At 42.6% G+C, this 26,034-nt stretch overlaps 1 protein-coding gene across 1 annotated transcript in view; it reads right to left on the bottom strand.

Moving 5' to 3' along the window:
• Positions 1-4,729: 4,729 nt before the first annotated feature.
• Positions 4,730-26,034, bottom strand: part of LOC126235530 (trypsin-1-like) — a 204,599-nt gene continuing 183,294 nt past the window's right edge. Inside the window, exons 3-7 of the mRNA XM_049944248.1 lie at positions 16,030-16,163; positions 9,726-9,817; positions 8,518-8,624; positions 6,542-6,741; positions 4,730-4,999 (exon numbers count right to left, since the gene is read on the bottom strand). Coding sequence (XP_049800205.1) covers positions 4,856-4,999; positions 6,542-6,741; positions 8,518-8,624; positions 9,726-9,817; positions 16,030-16,163 — 677 coding nt within the window. The 3' untranslated portion in view covers positions 4,730-4,855. The remainder of the gene's footprint in view (positions 5,000-6,541; positions 6,742-8,517; positions 8,625-9,725; positions 9,818-16,029; positions 16,164-26,034) is intronic.

Below are 26,034 nucleotides of genomic sequence, written 5' to 3'. Positions count from 1 at the left end.
CTGACAAAAAGATAGGCAGTACATCAAGAAGCTGACATATGAGTCTATAAGTTCCAAAGACGTCAAAAGTTTTTACCAAATGTTGTCTTTAGTAGTATTTGAGAAACACTACAGAGCAGCTTGTGTGTCGATAAACACTACAGAGCAGCTTGTGTGTGGATAACATTCTACTCGTACTGGTACCGCTGCCTCTACTGGCAGGTTAACCAGGGTGCTCTGTATGCCCCTGCAAGCACATATAACTTTCCTGAACAGGACAGTTCCACTAGGGGACCACGCACCGTACACTTAGCAGGAGCTACAGGGCTGTGTCGGTAAATGTGGTTTGCACATGTGGAACTTCTTGGCTTGATGCTTGACATAAGGGAACTTTGTGCCACCTACCACAGAACGCACTGGGTGCGACAAAAGCTATGCCAAATAGCTACGAAATCAGGTCTCGGCGAGACTAGGGCGGACGAGATGGCCGCTATGAAATACTTCTCAGTCGATTTTAAGAAATCTATTCGGTAGAAAATCTGATTTTTTCGCTATTTATGAGGTCCTGCGTCAACTTCTTGATACAGTGCCCAACACCTTCTCTCTACTACAGATTGGATTTCCTTTCGTTGGTCGCCATAGTTACCGAAAGCATAGAAATTAAATAACCCAGCGCACGAAATTTTAAGTGTGTGCAGTGCTAAAAGCACATAGTGAAGTCCACGCGATTACTTGATTTTAGATCATACAGTGCAGTGTATGAAAACTAGGTAACATATCAAAATTGTATTGTGACTTGAGAGCAGAATGGTAGCTTCCTCTGTTGTAGAGATACTGGTCTGTATGTCTCGAGGTTTGGTAGCAGTTAATGGACCCAGCTCTGTCAGAGTGCAATGCGGATCACCCAGCTGCAATACCCTTCATATTTCATAAACGTTTCAAGATATTGGAAAAAGAGTTTCTGCAAATAATAGCGTGTAAATAGACATGTATTTTGGTACATGACAGTTACTCGAAACTTCTTATCTATCGACATATAGAAACAGCTATGGTTTTTTAAGACATCGATGTACTTTTTCAAACAGCATTTAACAGTTCGTAGAAGCATTAGTACAGTGAAATGGAAGACGTTAACTACAAGATTTATTTCATTTTGCTTTAGGACCTTTCATTTATTTTCAACCAATAGAATACATCAGCAAACCAATTGTTCTTTCCCGCGTTACAACTGAAATAATATTTATAACAGGACATATGGTCTCTGATATTCCAGTTCAATTTATTTTATCAAAAGATGGCTCATCCTTGATCGCATCCTCCTGTGAGGTACCTTGGCGTCAAGAACCAAATGTAACATCCTGTATATCGCCTTTAATATTCACAAGCTCTGGAGAACAATGCATCATACTAGGACAGCAATCTCACGGACGCCAGTCTTTCAGGTACTTACGTAGGACCGCAAAAGTCACATTAATTGAGTTCGTCGTTTGCAATTTTAGCTGTAATCATACAACGATTGTCTCAACTTTTGATTGCTGAAATAACGAATTTATTTTTTTGATCAAGTTGCTTGCCTGAGGCAGACGCTAATTAAAAATAGTCATATACATAGTGAGTGCATCATTTAACTGGTTTTCATATGGACACAGGATAATTAGAGTCAGTGGAAAAGCTCCTCAGCACCAAACACTGCGCAGCAACTCGCGCCACATCGCTGCAACTACACAGCCGAAATCAATATTTTAAAAAAAAAAAAAATGAAAGGATGGGGTATAAAGGAAGGAGATAAGGAATTGAACTTTATTCAATTTCTACAATAATGTGCAAGATCACCAACGAGTTTAATTTTGGCATAATTGCCTCCGCCTTTAACATAAACACAGGCAGACTCCCTCTCACCTATTTTACGATGATTCCTTGAGTGTAGGACCATAGCGGTTGAAGCCATAAAACATGACTCTGCTTTTGTCCTATCATAGAACTCACGTATTTGAAAAGTACGGTAAGCAATAATATCCCTTTCATTAAAGCTCTCAAGTCCTCCAACTGATGCCACGTTGTCTCCAGGGTACCGTACTATAGCTACAGTCACCCAACCATTGCCATGATCATTCTCATCAATATTATCCAGAGTAAAATTGAACACAGCAGTACGGCCGCCTCGTTACAACTAGAGGCGGCCTACAGGGGCCACTACAGCAACCCGCACAACTTCTGCCGCGCCACAGCGTTTAATCACTAGAACATCTGTTAAAAGCTTATTGTGTGATTGTGTAAGTCGTAATAAGTAGTTCAGCCAATGCCGAAGACATCGTCATTTAAGAATTTCAGCGAGGCTGTAATCCAAAAAAGACAATTCTGTATTTATTTATTTATTTATCAATCTTGGAAGCATTAGGGCCTTTAGTATATTCATTATCATACACCTGTTAACGGGAGGTCTTACATCTTGTATGGAATCCAGAACTCAGGAATGGTTTTGACAGAAATCGTGTAAACAGTAGCTACCGTAGCAGAAAAAACGGGGTTTATAGTCACTTGTGCAAAGTAAAATAATATAGGTTTATACTGCGGCCTACTACAGTGATGAGCATGAGAGAAGAGGTGCGACGAACGGAGGGATTAAGATAAACACAATAAAGAGAGGAGGTCAAATTACATGACTACATCAGAAACGAAACGATAAAGAAGACAAATTTGGAAAAGAAATGAACATTTGCTTCACTGTTTGTTAGTGAAAAGTGAACGTGTTCTTCAGCACTTGTGGAAAAACTAATCAAAGGGACACAAAAAAGTGCTTCAGCCTTTTCTTAAATTCATCTGGATGTTAAATCGTGCATAGAGTAGAGATGCCTTGTCCCATCGGTGGACATCAGTAACTGAAAAGGAGTTGTCAGATATATGTGCGTATGCTTTCATGGACGGTGTCAGTTTCCGTTAGGTTTTCCTCGGAGTTAACCGTGTAGTGACCCGATCAAACTAAGGACATTTCGATTGTTATTACAGAGAAACTCCATCAGTTTGACTGGCCGTACTGCAGTATTGCTACTTGGCAAATTGGTTCAAATGGCTCTGAGACCTATGGGACTTAACATCTGAGGTCATCAGTCCCCTAGAACTTAGAACTAGTTAAACCTGATTAACCTATGGACATCACACACATCCATGGTCGAGGCAGGATTCGAACCTGCGACCGTAACAGTTGCGCGGTTCCGGACTGAAACGCCTAGAACCGCTCGGCCACTGCTGCTACTTGTCCATGGACCAGTAAGAACGTGAGTAAAATAGCAACACTGGTCCTGACGATTAAATACCTTTGTCGACTGCACTGTCTGATCTTTCTCTGCAGTTGAACTGGAAGGCGTACTCCTACAGCACGACAAATATACTTTGCGTCAGAATTACTGGGACGGTCATCGTCTTGCTAAAATACACTAATGATCAAGGGTCGGCAAGTGTTTACAACTCTTCTCATATTGCAGGCTGCATGTGTCTCTTGGCACTAAGCTTTTAGACTTCGTGTGAGTAAATGAGTATACGTACCTGGTCATTTATTGTATGGTTGTATTCTCCTATGGTGTTTTAGCTATACCAGTTCTATGGTTTTAACATGGAGCATGTATTGTTGCTATTTGTGATTACGATTATCAGGTATGCTAGTGCTAAATGTTTGACATATGTACGAGGGGCGTTCAGAAAGTAAGCTCCGATCGGTCGCGAAATGGAAACGACTATGAAAATCCGATAAAGCTTTGCACAGATGTGTTGGGTAGTGTCTCTAGTATAACCCCAGTTAGCATCACGTCGCTCTTCTCATTTCTGAGCTCGCAGTGAGTGCGTAAAAATGTCTAGAAAATAGTGTCTGCCGCCAAGTACGAGGGCCTGGTGAGAAATTTCGCCTGAAGCTATGCAGCTAACATTACATAACTGTCGTGCTGTTTCTTCTTCAAGACAATTCTCAGCCGCATTCTGCAGGGGCAATGAAGATGCTCCTGCATCGTTTTCAAATGGAAATGTGAGATTACCCACAATAAAGTCCGCAATTGTCTCCCCCTGAGTTTCATCTCTGGTCACATGAACCGCTGTCTTTGAAGACAACATTTTGTCACAGACAACGAGGTGTAGGCCAGCGTGGAGAATTGGCGGAAAGCACTGGCGGCTGCCTTCTATGATGAGGCTATTGAAAAGTTGGTACAACGCTATGACAAAAGTCTAAGTCAGAACGGCGACTACGTAGAGAAGTAGCTGAAAGGTGTAGCTAATTGTTACAAGTAAAACATTTCTGATGTTCACTGTGGTTTCAATTTGGCAATCAATCGGAGCTTACTTTCTGAACAGGCTTCGTATTATCATTTCTTTAACAAATCCTGCTGTGGATGTGCTATTTGTAACTTGTTTTCAACTTTACAGTCGTCTCTATTACTTACACTATAATGTAATTTTTATATTCAGCCTGGTTAAAAAGTGGACCAGTAGTTAGTCGCTCTTGGTTGCTGTATTTTCTAAATCTGCTTGGAAAGTATATCTTGTTTGATATGCCAAGGAGAGAAAAATTATTTGTTTAAAATGGTATGTGTTGATTAATGTATATAAGTAGTAGTGTAGTATGTAGTTTCGTTTTATTTGGTGTTGCCACTAAAATTCATCTCATATGATGTCACACGTAGATCACTTATTTATGTTAATTTAGTTAAACGGTACCAAAACTATTAAGCTAACACACAGTTCGGAAAAAACTAAAACAGATGAATACTATTTTGGAATGGCACATTTACTTGTTCGAAATTGAGATGTAGCTAGTACAACGGTTATGAGAAGTTGAAATGAAGTGCAGTCGGAGAATATGTAATATCATTTATACAAGTGAGGTGTTTCTTCACAGATTTTGGTTGATGAAGTCCAGGTGAGCGGATACCCTGGTGAAGACGGACGGAGCGCCAGGGTATCCACACGGGTCCACTCCCCAGGACACCACACCGATCAGTTCGCCGTTCTGCGCCAGGGGGCCGCCGGAGTCGCCCTGAACACAATGAAACATGTGTGTCAGTGAAAAAATCTCAGCACTCCTAGAAAGCTTTCTTCTAGAAAGAATAACCTATGCAGTTATTTTACACTTAGCCTTGTTTCATGGCTGCATTTCTGCGAAAAGTAACAGTTCACAAAAAAAGGAAAAAAAAACTTGAGTTAATCATAACAGGCCCAGCGTGCCACATTTTCAGTTTGAATGAAAGACAGCACCAGCTGCCTACGATATCTTTAGAGTAGTCATGGGTTTCGTCTCGTAGGCCATTACCAAGTGACACGGGCTTACTTAACAGAATAGTCCGAATGTATGAACCATTGTAGAGTATCAATAACTGGGAAATTTGCTAAACCAACTGCCTAAAGTGCTTCGAACAATTAAGGAAATATTATAGAGGAAGTTTCGAAAAGAGTGGCCTGATTTCAAAACTCCAAACAATTCATAAAAACGTGCTACAAATATAGGATACAGTGCAAAACAGTGATCAAAATCTTAAAGATTTAGCTATGTTGTTACATATGTTGTATTCTTCCACCAGCAGCAACTACAACAACATCTAGACTATAGCTAAATTGGCCATAAACTGTACACAGTGCATCAGCTTTTATAGAAGCTATTGCGACTGTTATTCCATTCTTTACTTGCTCTCTGTCACGAGGTAAAGGGGGGATGGACGCTCTTCCCTTCACATATCCTCACAAAAAAAAATCGTAAGGTGTCATGTCTGGCGACCTTGGAGGGTAAGAATGCAGAACAGTGCTTCGGTGTCCCATCCGCCCCATCCAGCGCTGAGCTGTCTTCAAATACTGCGGGACTGGCTTTTTCCGCAGCTTCAGGAGAATTCCGATGGCTTCATTTTCCAACAAGTAGGAGCTCTACCATACTGGCACAACAACTTACGTCAGTTTCTCAACAACCCTCTGGCTCAACTTTGGATAAGGCGCACGGGACCCCGAGATGCTGCCCTGCATTCTTGGCCTCCAGGACATGACCTCATACCATCTTTTCTTGAGGGGATATGGTAAGGAAAGTGTGTTGATCTCCCCTTTACCCTGTTACAAAGAAGAAGTGAAGAACAAAATGACAGCCACCATAACCTCTGTTAAAGGGGATACATTGCGTCACGTTTATGACGAATTCAGTTACTGTCTACGTGTTCTTCTTGGTGCTTCTGGAGCACACATAGAGCATTTGTAACAGAACAGCAAAAACTTTAAGATTTTGTGAGAATTTTGCAGTTCATCCTATGTTTGTAGTATTTTTATGAATGCGAAGATTTGAAATCAGGTCATTCTTTTTCAGATACCCTGTATTTTTTAATCCTAAGTGTAGCATCAGTGCAAAAATTAAGGCGCCTTTGTGGTTTACTGATAAACATAATTCCTATGTTCGCTAAATAACCGCATGTACTCACCTCCTTTGGTCACTAAATGAGTTCAACGCTCTTGAAAACACGCCTAGGATTACTAGGCTAAAATTAATAAACAAATTTAAAAATATGTACTGTGTCAACCGGGAATATCGCAAATCGTAACTTACACTGCAGACGGAGATGCCATCATAAATGGGTCCCGTACAGACCATGGTCTCCGTAAGCGGGTTGGTTCCCATATCCAGGTCGTCGATATTTTGGCTGCAAGTTTCGTAGTCGATGATGCTGACGTCGACTGTCTGCAGAATATCAGGTGTGCTGGCCGTTTCCGTTGTACCCCAGCCAGAAACGACTGCGGTAGATCCACCTGGTGTCAGATGAAAAAGCAATGCTTAGCAGACTAAGTGGTCTCACAACACAATCTTGATCATACTTTGGGTAGTCGCAATAGATTTGAAGGAAACTGCCTAATATAAAAGGTCTCTTAATTTAACAGTTTATTTTTCATCAAGAGTCTGTCCCAACGCACCCATCAGTCCGTTCTGATTTAGGTTTCCCATCGTTTCTGCAAATTGGTTAAAGCAATCGTCCAATTGGTCGCTTCGAAAACTACGTAGAGAATTTCCTTACTGATACTTCCGAGCTCTGAACTTGTGCTCATTCTCGGATGGTGTCGACGTCAGCAGGACATTATACCCAAAGCTTCCCCATTTTCCGAAGTTTTTGTTAAGCCAGAGATGAGTCTCAAATTCTTGAATAGTGTCGCAAGTGACTCATATACAAAATAATACATCAAATTTGCGGTTTATTCCATCTTGGTCACAAGCGACTCTGACATCTCTTTACAAAGATGTTTTACAAGTTCCTTATACAACGCTTTCCCAGATGCTTCGAAAACACTGGTAAGGTAGTGTTCTCATATACTAGGGGCGTTCTTTAAGTAATGCAACACATTTTTTTGGTCAATTTCGCTTTAAAAAATGCGGAGTTTGTTATGGGCCTCATAGAATATTCCGGGTTCACGCCCTGTAGTTCCATGAAGTTCCCACAGGTGGCGGCGCTATACGTAACCTTCAAAATGGCGTCTATAACGGAGGTGCGTTCCAAGCAGTGAGCTGTCACTGAGTTGTTTTCCTGGGAAGCCAGAGCGTCGCGGGTATTCATAATCCTTGTCGAATGTCTGTGCAGACTTTTTAGTGAACAAAAGCACGGTGAGTCACTGCGCGAGACGTCTGTCGTCGTCTCACATAAAGCTGCTCACCAGAGAGGAGCTCACAGAAGTTCATTGTATTGTTCCTCATCCGGCCTAAAGGCTAGATCTCGCACCTTTCGACTTTCATCTGTTTGGCCCAGTGAAGAAAGCAGTATGTGGAAGATGTCATCGATGGAACAAGACGTTTCCTCCGACGTCGACCAGTGTGTGGTAGCCTACATGCTGGCATATAAAACGTCCCAATAAGGTGGCATAAGACAGTCGCATTGAACGGAAATTATGTTGAAAAGTGAGGTTTTGTAGCCAAAAGAGGGGGAGTATTATGGTGTTTTGGAATCCTAAAATCAATCTGCTTTCAGAAAAAGGATATTTTGCACTATTTATTGAACGCCCGTCGTACAAAAACATTTCAAAAAATGGTTCAAATGGCTCTGAGCACTATGGGACTCAACTGCTGTGGTCATCAGTCCCCTAGAACTTAGAACTACTTAAACCTAACTAACCTAAGGACATCACACACATCCATGCCCGAGGCAGGATTCGAACCTGCGACCGTAGCAGTCGCACGGTTCCGGACTGCGCGCCTAGAACCGCGAGACCACCGCGGCCGGCAAAAACATTTCAATTTTCTCCCTTTACATAGAAGTAATTTTGCTGATGAAGTGTGCGTAGCGACTACAGCTGATTGATACCCTGTAAAATGCACAAAAGCATGCATCTTACTGCCTCACTCCCAACAGTAATTAATATTTTGCCATACCCACAGAGCTCAACACTTATGAGTGATTTCACTAAGAAAGCAATCCCCTTCAAACTTCTTTCCTGACCAGCATATGAAAGCTTTGCTGAAATTGCTAAATATTTTGGACAGTATGACAAACACCTACCCTCTGCTAGTGAGTAAACAGCTACGGTTATGAGCTGGCATACCTGCAGGGATTGAATCAGCGCTGGGCAAGCTGATGGCCTGGACGTACGTGCCCAGGGACAGGGAGGACTGCAAGGTGAAGACGGCGATGTCGTTTGCAGCTACACCTCTGAAGGAAAAAAAATGTTCTCTGTAGCCCAGTGTTAGGCTAGTATCGTTATTAAGAGCCTTTAACTTTTGGACCATACTGAACAACAACTTATTCGTATGTTAGTCTATAACAAAAGAAAATGCGTCCGTCTCAACTGGATTTCTCTTAGATTTTCACAGCACTGATTCTAACTTTTGTAGTTCAGTTATTGAGGTAAAATGGCTTTTTATATGTACAAAGTCACATATCTGGATTCTGTACTATGCATTATCTTACTTTAGTTAAAAGAGTAGTGAGTGATGCCATCCACATGAGTGCTAAAAGGAATCCGTTAATCTTCGGTAACACGATGAATCAATCAAATCTAAAGGCCATAAATACAACAAAACCTAGGAATTACATTTACTAACAACTTAAACTACAAGGAACACATGGAAAATGTTGTGGGGAAGGCGAACCAAAAACTGCGTTTTGTTAGCAGAACACTGAGGCGAAACACATCTACTAAGGAGACTGTCTACACTACGCTTGTCCGACGTCTTTTGGAGTAATGTTGTGCGGTGTGGGTTCCTTATTAGACACGATTGCGGAGTACAACGAGAAATTTCAAAGAAGGGCAGGGCATTTTGTACTATCGAGAAATATTGGAGAGAGTGTCATGGACATGATGAAAGGTTTGGGGTTGGAAATCATTAAAATAAAGTCGTTTTTCGTTGCAGCGGGATCTTCTCACGAAATTTAAATGACCACCTTTCTCCTTCGAAGGCGAAAATATTTTTTTGATGCCGACCTCCGTAGGGAGTTACGATCGCAATAATAAAATAAGGGAGATAAGAGCTCGTACGGAAAGATATCGTTGTTATTTTTTTCCGCGCGCTGTTCGAGAGTGGAATAACAAAGAATCAGCGTGAAGATGGTTCGATGAACCCTCAGTCAGCCACTGAAGTGAGATTTACAGAGTAGCCATGTAGAACTAGATGTATATGCGCTATACGACTAAACCCAGTTGAGTTTTATGGAATAAGGTATATCAGTAACTCATGACTCGACTTTTGGTCCCTTAAAATGACGGGGTTCTGTTAACGGCGTTGGCATTGGGTTTACATGTTTCGTACTCACCCTGGATAGAGCGGATGCACCGTCTGGTCCGAGACTCGGATCTCCTGCTCGCTGCCCTCGTTGCTGCTCAGGTCGTAGTCTCCGGCCACGGCCTGTCAACGAAACGTTGCACCGTCAAATTTGCTGCCATTGAGAGCATCTCGGTTTCAGGCAGTTTGTAATATGTCTTCAGAGAGAATTGATATTCTCAATGTACAATCTACACTCTCAGAGAAAAACAATTCACTACGAAGGAATTATCCGAATGGAATGGAAATCGGTAGATGTGATGCACATGTGGACGCAAACAAAATGGATGGTTAATTCAAGAGAAAGAGCATCACAAATAGAATGGGTCAATAACGCACTTGTTCATCTCTGGCCCTTATGCAATCAGTTATTCCATTTGGCCTTGATTGAGAGAGCTGTTTGACGTCCTCCTGAGGGAAGTCGTGTCAGTTTCTGTTCAGTTAGCGTATTAGATCATCAAAACCCCAAGCTGGTAGGAGGGCCCTGAGCATTATGCTCCATACAAGGGCGATGTACTTGAGGACAATATTATGGAAATGGAAGAGGATGTAGATGAAGATGAAATGGGAGATAAGATACTGCGTGAAGAGTTTGACAGAGCACTGAAAGATCTGAGTCGAAACAAGGCCCCGGGAGTAGACAACATTCCATTGGAACTACTAATGGCCTTGGGAGAACCAGTCATGACAAAACTCTACCATCTGGTGAGCAAGATGTATGAGACAGGCGAAATACCCACAGACTTCAAGAAGAATATAATAATTCCAATCCCAAAGAAAGCAGGTGTTGACAGATGTGAAAAATACCGAACTATCAGTTTAATAAGTCACAGCTGCAAAATACTAACGCGAATTCTTTACAGACGAATGGAAAAACTGGTAGAAGCGGACCTCGGGGAAGATCAGTTTGGATTCCGTAGAAATGCTGGAACACGTGAGGCAATACTAACCTTACGACTTATCTTAGAAGAAAGATTAAGAAAAGGCAAACCTACGTTTCTAGCATTTGTAGACTTAGAGAAAGCTTTTGACAACGTTAACTGGAATACTCTCTTTCAAATTCTGAAGGTGGCAGGGGTAAAATACAAGGAGCGAAAGGCTATTTACAATTTGTACAGAAACCAGACGGCAGTTATAAGAGTCGAGGGACATGAAAGGGAAGCAGTGGTTGGGAAAGGAGTGGAGGAGGAGGAGGAGGACATTAGTGTTTAACGTCCCATTGACAACGAGGTCATTAGAGACGGAGCACAAGCTCTGTTTAGGGAAGGATGGGGAAGGAAATCGGCCGTGCCCTTTCAAAGGAACCATCCCGGCATTTGCCTGAAGAGATATAGGGAAATCACGGAAAACCTAAATCAGGATGGCCGGACGCGGGACTGAACCGTCGTCCTTCCGAATGCGAGTCCAGTGTGCTAACAACTGCGCCACCTCGCTCGGTGGAAAGGAGTGAGACAGGGTTGTAGCCTCTTCCCGATGTTATTCAATCTGTATATTGAGCAAGCAGTAAAGGAAACAAAAAGAAAAATTCGGAGTAGGTATTAAAATTCATGGAGAAGAAATAAAAACTTTGAGGTTCGCCGATGACATTGTAATTCTGTCAGAGACAGCAAAGGACTTGGAAGAGCAGTTGAACGGAATGGGCAGTGTCTTGAAAGGAGGATATAAGATGAACATCAACAAAAGCAAAACGAGAATAATGGAATGTAGTCAAATTAAATCGGGTGATGCTGAGGGGATTAGATTAGGAAATGAGACAAAGTAGTAAAGGAGTTTTGCTATTTAGGGAGTAAAATAACTGATGATGGTCGAAGTAGAGAGGATATAAAATGTAGACTGGCAATGGCAAGGAAATCGTTTCTGAAGAAGAGAAATTTGTTAACATCGAGTATAGATTTAAGTGTCAGGAAGTCGTTTCTGAAAGTATTTGTATGGAGTGTAGCCATGTATGGAAGTGAAACATGGACGATAACCAGTTTGGACAAGAAGAGAATAGAAGATTTCGAAATGTGGTGCTACAGAAGAATGCTGAAGATAAGGTGGGTAGATCACGTAACTAATGAGGAGGTATTGAATAGGATTGGGGAGAAGAGAAGTTTGTGGCACAACTTGACTAGGAGAAGGGATCGGTTGGTAGGACATGTTTTGAGGCATCAAGGGATCACAAATTTAGCATTGGAGGGTAGCGTGGAGGGTAAAAATCGTAGAGGGAGACCAAGAGATCAATACACTAAGCAGATTCAGAAGGATGTAGGGTGCAGTAGGTACTGGGAGATGAAGAAGCTTGCACAGGATAGAGTAGCATGGAGAGCTGCATCAAACCAGTCTCAGGACTGAAGACCACAACAACAACAAACCTTCTGGAGTGGGGATAAGTCCGTCGACCTTACTGGTCAAGCTAAGGTACGGCAAGCATGAAGGCAAGCACTAGAGACAATCGTCGTGTGTGGGCGGTCATTATCTTGCTGAAATGTGAGCCCGCGGTGGCTAGGAATGAAGGGCAACTTGGTATCCCACCACTGTCCGGGGCATCTCAACACACGTCTTCGCTGACCATCAGGGCTCAATTCCTCTCCAGCCCTCAAGTCCAGGCCGAAGACGTGAAGGGAGACGTCTCAGATAGTGGTGGCATACCAACTTGACTGTCGCCAGCTATACGGCTCGACAGTCAGGAGCGATGGACCGAGCAGCCATTTTTTTTTTTCGTAGAGGAACACGTTTGGTTTTGTTTTGTTACCCCTCACGGCAAGTCATCCTGGACATACATTTGATTCACCAAAAACGGCAAGAATTTCTGGTGCTTGTCTTCGTGCTTGCCAAACCCTACGTTGGCCAGCAAGACCGCCGGATATCTCTCCAATTGAGAACGTTTGGAGCATTATGGGGAGGGGCCGCCAACTGTCACGGGATTTTGACGATCTAACGCAACAGTTGAATAGAATTTGGCACGATATTACTCAGGACGACATCCAACAACTGTATCAGTCAATGCCAAACCGAATAATTGCTTGCACAAAGGGCAGAGGTGGGCCGACGCGTTACTGGCTTGCTCAGTTTGTGAAGCTCTTTCTCTTGAACAATCATTCTGTTTTTCTCAAGTTGTAATCATTTGTTTGTCTGTACATGTATATCACATGTACCGATTTACGCGCTATTCGGTTAATTCTTTCGTGGTGCGTCGATTTGTCTTAGAGTGATTTGCTAGATTGCTTTGTTAGAAACTTTTGATATTTCATTATGAGGGGTTTAATCCTTTCCACAGCCCAAGAAGAAATATCCATAACAGCGTTGAGCATGCAACTCAGAGCCGCTTGATGAGTTTGTTTCAATGATTTTGTTCACCTTTTCATTTTGTCAGTGAGAGTGCCGATGAAGTGTTAATAAAATTATCTTACTGTGGTATTACTTCATTCTTCTTTCAGTTATTTTCAGCGTAAAGTTTGTCGTCACTGTATGAAGACGCCAGAGGAATTCTATCTCAGTATATTATCCTGCTCACTAAAATTTGTTCTGGTATACTTGAAATAAAGTAACCAATTTTATCACGACACATTACAAAATGATTCCGCGAGTGGCGAGCAGGATTTCATAGAAATATTCACTTCTTGGTTCTTAGTTGTTAATTAATAAAGAGATGTTCTAAGAATGATATTCTTTCGGTAATGGCGAGATGAACTACTGATTCGATGATAGTGCGTACCGTTGGAAGAGCATTATTTTCATGTACTATTAGCGTCAACATCATCTACCGTGAGGAATGGCATTATTACCTCAAAGAGCTGCTGACGAAATTTCCTTATTCAGCAACCACAGATCATCGTCAGATTCATAAAAGCATTTCCTGCATCTTATTAGACGTTTAAAATAACTAATAAATCTTTAATAAAATAAAATCTATAAATTCGTCACTGTCGTCACACAGTAACTCATGGATTTCATTTTATTATCTCACGCCTAACATGATGTTATAACGCCTAATATGATGTTAAATCATTTTATGGATCTTTTGATGGTCTGTCGAGTGATTGTTAAAGAATTTTTAAATTCAGCTATTGGCTGCTACTCACGACGATCATGAAATACAAGTGGCAGTCAAATGAAAACGAGACAGATGGATAAAAGCAAATAAACTGTTTATTATTTCAATAGTAGTCACTATAAGTATTAATACATTGAGCCACTCTAAAAGACGGTCAATGCGTTCACGGATAAATACGTGCGGTTGAGTGCAAAGCCGTGATTGTACCGAGCCGAGCACCTCTTCATCCGAAGCAAATCTTTCCTCAGGGTTCCAAAAAATATGGAAATCCCATGGGAAGAGATGGGGCTTTGTGATGGTAAAGGCTTCCCCGCCAAATTTCTGCAGCGTAGTTGAAAGAACGTTGGAAAAATATGGACCGGCATCATCCCACAACAGAATGATGCCGTCCGTCATCATTCCTGGGCGTTTGGTCTTGCTCCCATTTTTTGCAATGTGTCCACGTACCATTGTGCATTATTGTGGTGCCGTGTTCCAGAAATTCAATGTGTAGCTAGCCCATCCAGTCAAAGAAAAATGTCATCATGGCTTTACCGGAAATGGCGTGCCTGTTGTCTCAAGTACACTACAGTCTTTTCACTAGTAAGCCCTCGCACATGCTCCTTACAATCTTGATCTCTACGCATGGGATTTCCACATTTTTCGAGCCCTGAAGAAAGACATATGTGGACTTCGATTTGCCCTGGAAGGAGAGCTGCAAGTCTGGGTACAATAATGTTTCAATACAAAATTGCAGACGTTGACTGTCTTGTCTTACAGTGGGGTAAATGTGTTAATAGTTATGGCTACTACTTTTGAAATAATAAACAGTTTACTCACTTTAATCCACCTGTCTCGTTTTCATTAATATCTCTGCTCCTTATATTTACGAGCTGTGGGTCACTATATTCTGAAAATGTATTTCATCTGCTTTACTCTGAGGACACGTAAAACTATCTACTTTTATTGGGATATCATGATTTAATAGTAGAAAGACTTAAACTATTTTTTCTGGAGAGTGCTTTGAGATGTTGAATTGGTTCACTCCCTTCGGGTTAACCGACCTTAAAAGGTAGAACAGATGTTACTGGGTGAACATGAAACTAACCATTTCGGATTTGAATTTCTTCTGGAATTTTCTTATGGTAGTGTTCTTAGGTGATTTTTAACGATTTTAGATGCAAGATTTCAGTTGCAATATAAGTACCCGTTTTCGAAAATAGCTTTGTGCATTTGGCATTGGCATTTTATGGACTAAAACAACTAATTACGAAATATTCTCTTTCTTTCTTTCTTCTTTCTTTTGCAACTCCCTTTATCCCGCATTGTGCGCAGGGTCGGCAGGGTTAAGAACGGAGTTGGCATGGTAAATTTTAAGGGGTGGCCGGATGCCCTTCCTGCCGCCACCCCATACCCCCCGGGACGGAAGTAGTGTAGCCCAGCTGTCTGCGTCTACTGTAAATCGTTAAATAGTGTGAAAGTTTCAAATGTCTGCGAGTCGTGTAACTGAGGCGGGACGTGGGAACCAGCCGGCTATTCACGTAGTAGGATGTGGAAAACCCCCTAAAAACCATATCCAGGCTGGCCGGCACACCGGCCGTCGTCGTCAATCCGCCTGGCGGATTCGATCCGGGGCCGACGCGCCTACCCGAGTCCAGGAAGCAGCGCATTAGCGCTCTCGGCTACCCTGGGGGGTTAATTACGAAATATTCTCTATCTTAATAAATATTAAAGTGATCATTCAAATATTACCATGTAGAACAACAATAACAATGCTGAATTATACCGTCGAATAGTGCCAACCAACCACATCCGTGTATTGTTGTGGTCACGAGCTGCTGTGCACTGTTACATTGACTTGCTGATATCTTCATTGAGAAGTGCGGGTCCGGTAGTTGGCAGCACTTGCGCATGATAAAAAGGCTGAGCATTCACAAATGTGTACCTAGGGTTTCCATTTGAAAAAATTCTTTTGTTGCAACTGAAACACAGTAAAATGTAACATACACTATTATAACCAGAGGGTTTGAAAGGGTTAACAGCAAGTCAGCTGTCAGCATAATGTCCTAAGCCACGTTTGATCTGACCAATTAAAGGAAGAGTTCCGTAATGGCACGAGATGGTCACTGTTCTATCTCAACTAATCCAAAGCACTACCCAGTGGCACAATATATTTCCTCCTATGTATGTGTGTTTCAGGTATCGAACATACAAATTGAACTTCTGCGTGAAAAAAAGGTCATGCAAGTGTAGTGCAGGGCACCCTTCCAGGCATACTCACGACGTAATGGCCGAGGCTGACCGCGCAGTGTCCTGCGGTGAGGATGGCAGTGCTGGAGAGGATGGAGCCACCACAGTTGTGGTACCGCAGACCAATCACCACGTGCTGCAGGGACACCTGGTACGGAAACTCGCCTGCGAAGATCCACGAAATGTGCTGTCAACTCGCTTGGCTATATAAAATTTTGATTTCCAATATTTGTTGACATATGTGTGTGAGCATAGATTATATGTTTTTGTATATAACAATGAAATGCGAAAAATGATAGTGCCCCAATGTCTGTAGATAGCCGTCTTCTCTCCAACAGCCACAGCGGGCGCCGAGTCTGAAGTTTCCACTCAACTAGCGGATCACCACCCGTGATGTCACTTGCCTTCCGCCGTTAGCCTACCGACGGAGAGAATTTTTAAATTTCAGAAAGTTGTAAGGAAAATATGATACAAGGTGAAGTTGAACGTCCAGTTACCAATAGCTGTGATCTTATAGTTGCATACTTTGACGATATGATCACCCATTTGCTATTACATTCCCGACACCTCATTTTTTGTGCTGTTTAGACTGTTTCGAAGACATAATTAACATAAACGAGGACGATTAGTTGTAATTCCATACGTAAACTTTCGCTATAGTGACTGAGATACATTTTTCTGATACGAACTAAGATGTTTGCACAAATGGCCGTCCGGGGTGGCCGAGCGGTTCTAGGCGCTACAGAATGTAACCGCGCGTCCGCTAATGTCGTAGGTTAGAATCCTACCTTGGGCATGGATGTGTGTGATGTTCTTAGGTTAGTTAGGTTTAAGTAGTTCTAAGTTCTAGGGGAGTGATGACCTCAGAAGTTAAATCCCATAGTGCTCAGAGCCATTTGAACTATTTTGCACAAATGAAGAAGGGTATCTAGAAGATAATGTTCTCCGTACCTGAGCTCAGGGAAAATCAGTATTACTATGACCATGGACCATGGACAGTCCATTGTTAAGTCGGTCTGCCTGCTGCGACAATTCTCCAAAGCTACCGAAATGCGTTATTACGATGAGAAACTGGAAATTAGAAACAGCAAACAGCAGTCGGAGTCAAACTTTTCTGTAGTGGAATAGCGTCTTACAGCGACTGACGGGAAGAAATCTGTTAAGCACCCTTCCACACAGCGCAAAATACTCTGGCATCGTTCTTTTTTCCGTCTGGACCAACAACCAGCATGCATTACTTGAGGAGTATCTCTACACCAAATTTTAGATGGGTGGACAATTTTAACTCTCGATAAGGCACCCCATGTTTGGGCTAGTATAAGTGTGGTCTGCTTTGCATGACGATGCTCACAGTGTTTATCGATTGCAATATTTTTTGTCCGCCAACATATATTTCTGAGACAATGATGCTTAAGACCACGGAACTTAATTCTTGTAAAAAAACTTACCCGTAAACCAAAATGGACGCTAATTACCGTGTCTTTTAGAGGCCACAGATTAAATTCCCGGTACTAGGCGCTTCAGTCTGGAACCACGCGACCGCTACGGTCACAGGTTCGAATCCTGCTCGGGCATGGATGTGTGTGATGTGCGTAGGTTAGTTAGGTTTAAGTAGTTCTAAGTTCTAGGGGACTGATGACCTCAACTGTTAAGTCCCATAGTGCTCAGAGCCATCTGAACCGTTAAATGCCGATAACATTACTGTACAGCTAATGAGATTATATAAAGATGTCAACATAAAAACTAGGCTAAGAAATAAATAGTACAACTACAACGAATATTACATTATACATGGTGGCCAGCAACGGTCTGGAAACCATGAGAGGGTGATGTAGGGTCGGCTGTGCTGATAAATAAATGTTAAGAAAGAAATTCGATAAGTTACACCGAAAGGCTCTTTACAATTTGTACAGAAACCAGAGGGCAGTTATAAGAGTCGAAGGACATGAAAGGTTCAAATGTTCAAATGTGTGTGAAATCTAATGAGACTTAACTGCTAAGGTCATCAGTCTCTAAGCTTGCACACTACTTAACCTAAATTATCCTAAGGACCAGCACACACATCCATGCCCAAGGGTGGACTCGAACCTCCGCCAGAACCAGCCGCACAGTCCATGAGTGCAGCGCCCTAGACCGCTCGGCTAAAACATGAAAGGGAAGCAGTGGTTCGGAAGGGAGTGAGACAGGGTTGTAGCCTCTCCCCGATGTTATTCAATCTGTATATTGAGCAAGCAGTGAAGGAAACAAAAGAAAAATTCGGAGTAGGTATTAAAATCCATGGAGAAGAAATAATCTCTTTGAGGTTTGCCGATGACATTGTAATTCTGTCAGAGACAGCAAAGGACTTGGAAGAGCAGTTGAACGGAATGGAGAGCGTCTTGAAAGGAGGATATAAGAAGAACATCAACAAAAGCAAAACGAGGATAATGGAATGTAGTCGAATTAAGTCGGGTGATGCTGAGGGAATTAGATTAGGAAATGAGACACTTAAAGTAGAAAAGGAGTTTTGCTATTTGGGGAGCAAAATAACTGATGATGGTCGTAGTAGAGAGGATATAAAATGTAGACCGGCAATGGCAAGGAAAGCGTTTCTGAAGAAGAGAAATTTGTTAACATCGAGTATAGATTTACGTGTCAGGGCAGTCGTTTCTGAAAGTATTTGTTTGGAATGTAGCCATGTATGGAAGTGAAACATGGACAATAAATAGTTGGGACAAGAAGAGAATAGAAGCTTACGAAATGTGGTGCTACAGAAGAATGCTGAAGATTAGATGGGTAGATCACATAACTAATGAGGAGGTATTGAATAGGATTGGGGAGAAGAGGAGTTCGTGGCACAACGTGACTAGAAGAAGGGATCGGTTGGTAGGACACATTCTGAGGCATCAAGGGATCACCAATTTAGTATTGGAGGGCAGCGTGGAGGGTAAAAATCGTAGGGGGAGACCAAGAGATGACTACACTAAACAGATTCAGAAGGATGTAGTTGCAGTAGGTACTGGGAGATGAAGAAGCTTGTACAGGATAGAATAGCATGGAGAGCTGCATCAAACCAGTCTCAGGACTGAAGACCACAACAACACAGTTTCAGAGTTAATTAACATTGAAGTTAGCCAATCATGTCGTTGGTTGACACAGTTCGTATAAATTGTTCTCATACCGTAGATCGGATCACCCGAGACTGCTCAGCCCTTACTACCATCCCATCCCCAAGAACACGTTTGGCAACAACTTCTCAGGAGGACTGCTTGAATTTGCTCGCTCAACGGCCTGATTGGCTAATTTATTTCTCATCGCAACCTACCCTGCAACACCACTACAAGCTTTTCAGACTATTTTTACCACCTTGTCTACGTAAAAATGCATTCAGTAGAAATAATGAATACATTTGGGATTATGGTTTAATCAATTTAAGTAGTATACTGGCCGCTAATAAAGTATAAAGTAGTTATACTTTGTGCAAATCTAGACCTCTTTGATCGTTAATCTAGACTTCGTTGATCGTTTATCCCGTTAAAATATGCTCACACACGTTGTCTACAACGACATCACTTCACGGACAAAGCGTATTCTTGACCAAATAGAATACTGCAAGCAAAGACCCTCAGCATGTGGATGCTCACCTCTGGTGGCGTCGTGTCCCCCGTAGATGCGCCCCCTGGAGAGCGCGAAACGCCGATCCGGTCCAGTGTGGGACAGACGACGCACTGGCAGCGCCGAACCTGCACACAAACACAGCGACGTTATGTTCAGTCAACTCTTTCATACTGCGTACTTGTCATAAACTGCAAATGTAGTCCTGAAATGAACTGAAACCTTAAAATTTGCCCATGACGAGAGCCTTTCTCACAACAGAGCACATTTCAAAAGTCAACAAAACGGATTAGTCTGCCGTTCATTCCCCACGTCCCCATCTAACCTGCGCAGATTCTCTTTCGCGGGGCAGGAGACTAGCATCGTAGATTAGAAAATAAATGTGCATATGACTACGATGCAGCAATCAATATCAAACGGCACAGTAAGCAGCTGTCGAAACGTTGCTCGGAGATCGTACAACGGCAATACTCTTCGCAAGATGCCCTCTACCTTTACTTTGTACCAGATTAATCTGGCCGTTTCAAATCGTCACAAAAGCTCAGTGGAGCTTCTGCTCGACTAAATACAGAGACAGCTAATTTGATAACTGTGTTCTCTTACTCTGTACTCACCCAGCACACAGGTTGCGAGGGCCAAGACGAATAGTGTGTGTCTGAACATCTTGAAGAGTCGTGTTGTGGTCTCTATGGGCTGCGATGCTTTATATACTCTTTGTAATTGACGATAATTTTGCTGGCGGCAGACCTTGGTCTGTTCTGCGAATTATAATGATGAGCTGAAACGACTGTCACGTGTTCTTATCTTCGGTACTTCATCCATTGTCACAGGATGTAACCGAAATCTTGGTTTTAGATAACGTTTTATCACATTCAACCACCAATGTCTTCCAAGGCATTCATAATAGCCGGGCTAACATTTAACAGTTACATAGTGGTACAATTTTATATAATAAAAATACGTCATGATCGCCCGTTGGACCCTCCTTGGTAATATCAATACGTACGAACTAAAATGTAATCATTTTTCTTCCGATGTGGACAAGACAGTAGATTTTAATACGTGTGCAGATAGCATATCTTAGGTGCTATACTCACATCATCAGTACCTACGCAAAAACTGTGCTGCCCGCATCTCGTGGTCGTGCGGTAGCGTTCTCGCTTCCCACGCCCGGGTTCCCGGGTTCGATTCCCGGCGGGGTCAGGGATTTTCTCTGCCTCGTGATGGCTGGGTGTTGTGTGCTGTCCTTAGGTTAGTTAGGTTTAAGTAGTTCTAAGTTCTAGGGGACTGATGACCATAGATGTTAAGTCCCATGGTGCTCAGAGCCATTTGAACCATTTGAAAAACTGTGCTACGGAATAAGAAGTAGCCAGATGTGCTGGTGTACCAAGGATTAATACGTTTGAAACATAATAAAATCTGCAGCGCCGCATGTCTTAACAAGAAATGTATAAACAAATACTCAAAATATGTTTCTTGGAAGTAAATCTCTTCTAGTTCTCGTTTTATGAGATGTGTGTAACACGCCAAAGAAATCAATATGTCTAAAGTGTATTTCTGTAGCTCTGTTTTGATGTAGTTAATGAATACTATAGTAATAAAAATAGTAGATTCTTGTCTTCTCGCATCGTTTATTTTGTCTGGTTTGGTGTGTTAATATGTTGAGTTATTCTTATTCTAACTACGATGCGCAACCGTATTTCTCAACAAGCATGTTTATGCATTAGTTTCGTTGACTTAAACGTAGTTTTAGCGAAAAAAGAAAATACTTTTATTTGCCCAGTTTCTGTTCTTCGAATTATTCTATAAAACCATCGTCACGTTACATGGCGTATTTGTTAACGATTCTGTCAAGAAGGCGGCCGGTGGTCACACACGTTAATCTAAACTGAGATTTTGCTGATCTGAAACAAATTAAAGCATGAGTCGAAGTCATCTTTACAGGTTCCGGACTCGATTTGCAGGTGGAAATCAAGGACCGCATAACGGGCGACAGCTGTTGGACAGAGGTTACGCCACAGACCCTTCCCGAATTCTTTTGCATGGAACAGTCAGTTGTCTTTAGCACAGGAAAGAACTCGTTTTTCTATCCCTCAAACGATTGAGTTTTTGTGTCCTCTTGAATATTATCAGCTACACATTTCATACCAATTACAATCCTTTCCGACGTTGTTGATAGTTTATATTAGTGTACACAAATCAGCTTCTCCTTTATTGCTATTTCACGCCGTTCATTCCATGTAGGTGTGAGGGGGGCACATAAATTTGCGGTGGTTATTAGACATTAGAACACGTGGTTTGTAAATAACTAGATGTGTGCCCAGCGTTGCACGAGTATGTCTTTATTCCACTTCCATTAGTCCATCTCGTCGTTCCTTCTCTCTTTGTCCATTCCTCCTGCCTTCCTCTCTGAACATCCTTTCCTCCCGCCTTTCTTTCCCCCCTTATCACCGCCACCCTAACAGCAGATTGCTAGTTCTTGTCCCCAGGAGTATTTTTTTCCGGATAGTAATATGTGTACCACGTTTGGCAGAAATCGATTCAGGGGTTTAGTAGGAGCCTTCGGCCGCGGTTTTGCCAAAGTACGCGCGTTTCGCACGTATGTAACATATTTCGCAAATATTTGTAAACGTGTTCCACCTGTATCTGTAGCAAATGGCGTCGTGCAATTTCCATTTCACGCAGCTCAATCTCTATGACGTAATTTCTCCCGAATAACGTGTCGGACGAAGATATATTACTGCAGGTACGTTCAGTAGTATATGAGAATACTATCTGCGAAATGTGACAAGAATGCAGTTGGCACAAAAATTAAAACATCGTGCTTTGTGATGCAGTTTTATTGCATGACCAGTGAAAACAGAGTAAGCAATAAACTTTTTTCCTTCAATCATTTAGTGGGAGTCAGTAACTGTTCTCATTCTGAAATACTGCATGAATTAAGTCTGGGAATTCGAGTGCCGTGAACTACACTACTTTTTCATCCCCAACCACTTCATGGGGTTAAGTTGAATGTGTACCAAGCTGGGTTGAAATCAGTCCAGTGGTTTAGGAGGATATGTGGAACATACTTACGTTTATATATAAATATACTTATGTACTTCCATTTTTATAATATTTAATGATAAATGATGTGTCACAGGTGACTTGTCTTCTGTTTTTAGAAGACAAAAAATGGTTCAAATGGCTCTGAGCACTATGGGACTTAACGTCTGAGGTCATCAGTCCACTAGAACTTAGAACTACTTAAACCTAACTAACCTAAGAACATCACACACATCCATGTCCGAGGCAGGATTCGAACCTGCGACCGTAGCGGTCGCGCGATTCCAGACTGAAGCGCCTAGAACCGCTCGGCCACTCAGACCAGCCAGAAGACAAAAAGCGCAGTTTGATGGTGGCTTTTTAAATATATGGTTAATCGGAGCTCCACCTAGAAACTCTTAGCGGAATGCCATCGAAGTATATTGGTATAAGGGACCCACAGTTACACAATGCAGTTATGGTGTGTTAGGTTTGTTACACCAGTCACCCTTGTTTCTGCGCAAATATCTTGACACCTGCGGAGAAGTCTGTAATATGCAGAAACAAAAGGCTAGAGCACGCAACACAGAGGGATGCATTAAAAGTCAGACAGAATACGTACATTGTTATCACACTGCGTTTAGTGACTTCTTTCAGTGAACAGAACAACTCTCACAGGTATAGGTCAAAACTTTGACCAACATCATCATGGCAGAGTGTACAGAAACCCATATCGACTGTTCCAGACGGCCGGCCGCGGTGGTCTAGCGGTTCTAGGCGCTCAGTCTGGAACCGCGCGACTGCTACGGTCGCAGGTTCGAATCCTGCCTCGGGCATGGATGTGTGTGATGTACTTAGGTTATTTAGGTTTAAGTAGTTCTAAGTTTTAGGGGACTGATGACCACAGATGTTACGTCCCACAGTGCTCAGATCCATTTGAACCACTTGTTCTAGACGCTCAAGAATATCATATGCCCCCAGAAGAAGGGCCGGCACGGGTGACCAAGTGGTTCTAGGCGCTTCAGTCTGGAACCGCGCGACCGCTACGGTCGCAGGTTCGAATCCTGCCTCGGGCATGGCTGTGTGTGATGTCCTTAGATTAGTTAGGTTTAAGTAGTTCTGAGTTCTAGGGGACTTATGACTTCAGAAGTTAAGTCCCATAGTGCTCAGAGCCATTTGAACCATTTTGAACCCAGAAGAAGGTGTCCACGGTGTCAAATCGAACTGACCACCGGGAGCAACCATTGTCGTCCAAAATGTACCTCAGTGTGGTTCCTAACATCGAGCGCAGTTTGTGCCGGTACCTAGTCATGTTTAATGTCAGCTGACGAATTTTCGACGGCACATCTTCTAGGAACTATGGGAGGACATGCTGAATGAACGTTTTGTACACGACTCCGTTGAATGTGTCAGGATGTGGGTAAAGTCAAGTCACAAAATCGTGGATATTACCGGCACATTAATTCATAGCAAACGCCTGTTGATAGGGTAGACACATCAGTGCGTGTGGGTTTCGTCGTCCCATACATAACTATTCATACTGTTGGACATGCCTTGTCTTGTAAACATGGTCTCGTCCGCAAACAGCACGAAAATTGGTGTTTTCTGTGCGCTGGTGTAGGAACGAATTTGCACACGCCATTCGAACTGGGATATCCACTGACAGCAATGATTGCACCTTCTATGGAAGATACGTGTGCAGTTATTGTTCGTGTGAGATTATCAAAACGGCCGTGCCGCAGTGGTAACACTGGTTCCCCTCAGATCACCGAAGTTAAGGGGAGATTTACTATCTTTTGGTTCAAAAAATCGATTTTTTTAAACAAAAGTGTTTGGAATCCACCCCTGAAACGGTTTCTCCGAATACGGAACGGAAATTTTTGTTATTCGCGGTTGAACAAAAAAATGCACCTGCCTGAAATCGGCCTTTTTCACGCACCGGTTTTTTTCTATCGGAGGACGAGTTATTGTACCGGTGCTTGGGAGTAAACACACAAAATTCAAATGAAAGTTTGAACGCTTGTGTTTGGAAGTTAGGCACCAAGGATTTGCATTCTGGTGCGAAGACTGTGGGGATTGAAACTTTCCTGGCAGTGAGCAGCTCCAACGAAGGGTATTCAGCAATTCTGAAGACCATGACAACGATGGACGTCACCCTGGGACTCTAATCGACGCAGTTCGCCATGCATTCGGACGACCACCGGATTCAAACGGCTGAAAATCCGGCCGTACGAGCGGCTCTAGAGCAGCGGAGGATGGCCCAGAACGAGAAAAACGCCCTCTGTGAGGAAGAGGAACGGCTAGTTTATGGTCCCGGAATAGCAGATTGAACGTAAGTTGCATAATATTGCATTTATACGTAGTCAAAACTTCAAAAGCGTTTTTCTCGAAATGACTTTCTTTTTATCGCGCGGTGTTCAAAAAATGGCTCTGAGCACTATGGGACTCAACTGCTGAGGTTATTAGTCCCCTAGAACTTAGAACTAGTTAAACCTAACTAACCTAAGGACATCACAAACATCCATGCCCGAGGCAGGATTCGAACCTGCGACCGTAGTGGTCTTGCGGTTCCAGACTGCAGCGCCTTTAACCGCACGGCCACTTCGGCCGGCTATCGCGCGGTGTGGTAACTTCAAATCTACTGAACCGATTGGCATGCTTCTTTGTTTCCGACGGAGATAACTAAATTTTCTAGGAGTTGTTCCACGTTTATTCCCATCCATCAACTATAAATATTTTTACTTGGCCGACGAAGTCGAAAAATCGATGAAAAAACCCTATTTTTCTTCAAATGGCCGCCATTTTGTTTCCTATGGTCAAAATAACTTAAGCGAGGTACAGCTACTAAAGAATTTTATATACTTCGCTAACGTCAACTCAATTTTGATTTCAGACGAGCCGGCTGATCTGTGACATACCGCGCATGGAGGTCTACATAGAAATTTTGTTTCGTTCCGACGGCACTTCCGCCTTTGCTCTTCGATATTTCCGGTCGAAAAAATTCCTGTTTGTAGAGGAAGTATCAATAAACATTTTGACCAAATTTGACATTGATATCTGTAACACATCTCGAGAAACAAATTCGCAAAGAACATGTTTTTTTCGGGCCAAAGATAGTAAACCTCCCCTTAAGCACTGACAGGCTTGGTACACCCTTGGATGGGCCACAGACCCGGCCGACGAGCAGGGTGCACTCAGCCCTCGTGAGGCCAATTGAGGAGCGGTCGCGAAAACTGACAACAGCCGGGAAGTCGATGAGCTGATGACACGCTCCTCCGCATCCGCATCCGATGATGCCTAAGAGAAGAGGATGACACGGCGGCAGATAGGTAATGTTGGGCCTTCAAGGCCTGCTCGGACTTTTGTTTGTAAGATCTTCAAAACAGGTGTTGTGTTCAGAGTGATACAGTAGTTTTCA

This window comes from Schistocerca nitens, chromosome 2 (assembly GCF_023898315.1).
Source record: "Schistocerca nitens isolate TAMUIC-IGC-003100 chromosome 2, iqSchNite1.1, whole genome shotgun sequence".
Classification (NCBI taxonomy): domain Eukaryota; kingdom Metazoa; phylum Arthropoda; class Insecta; order Orthoptera; family Acrididae; genus Schistocerca; species Schistocerca nitens.
Note: the sequence above shows the minus strand (reverse complement) of the source record. Positions and strands in the feature narration are given on the sequence as shown.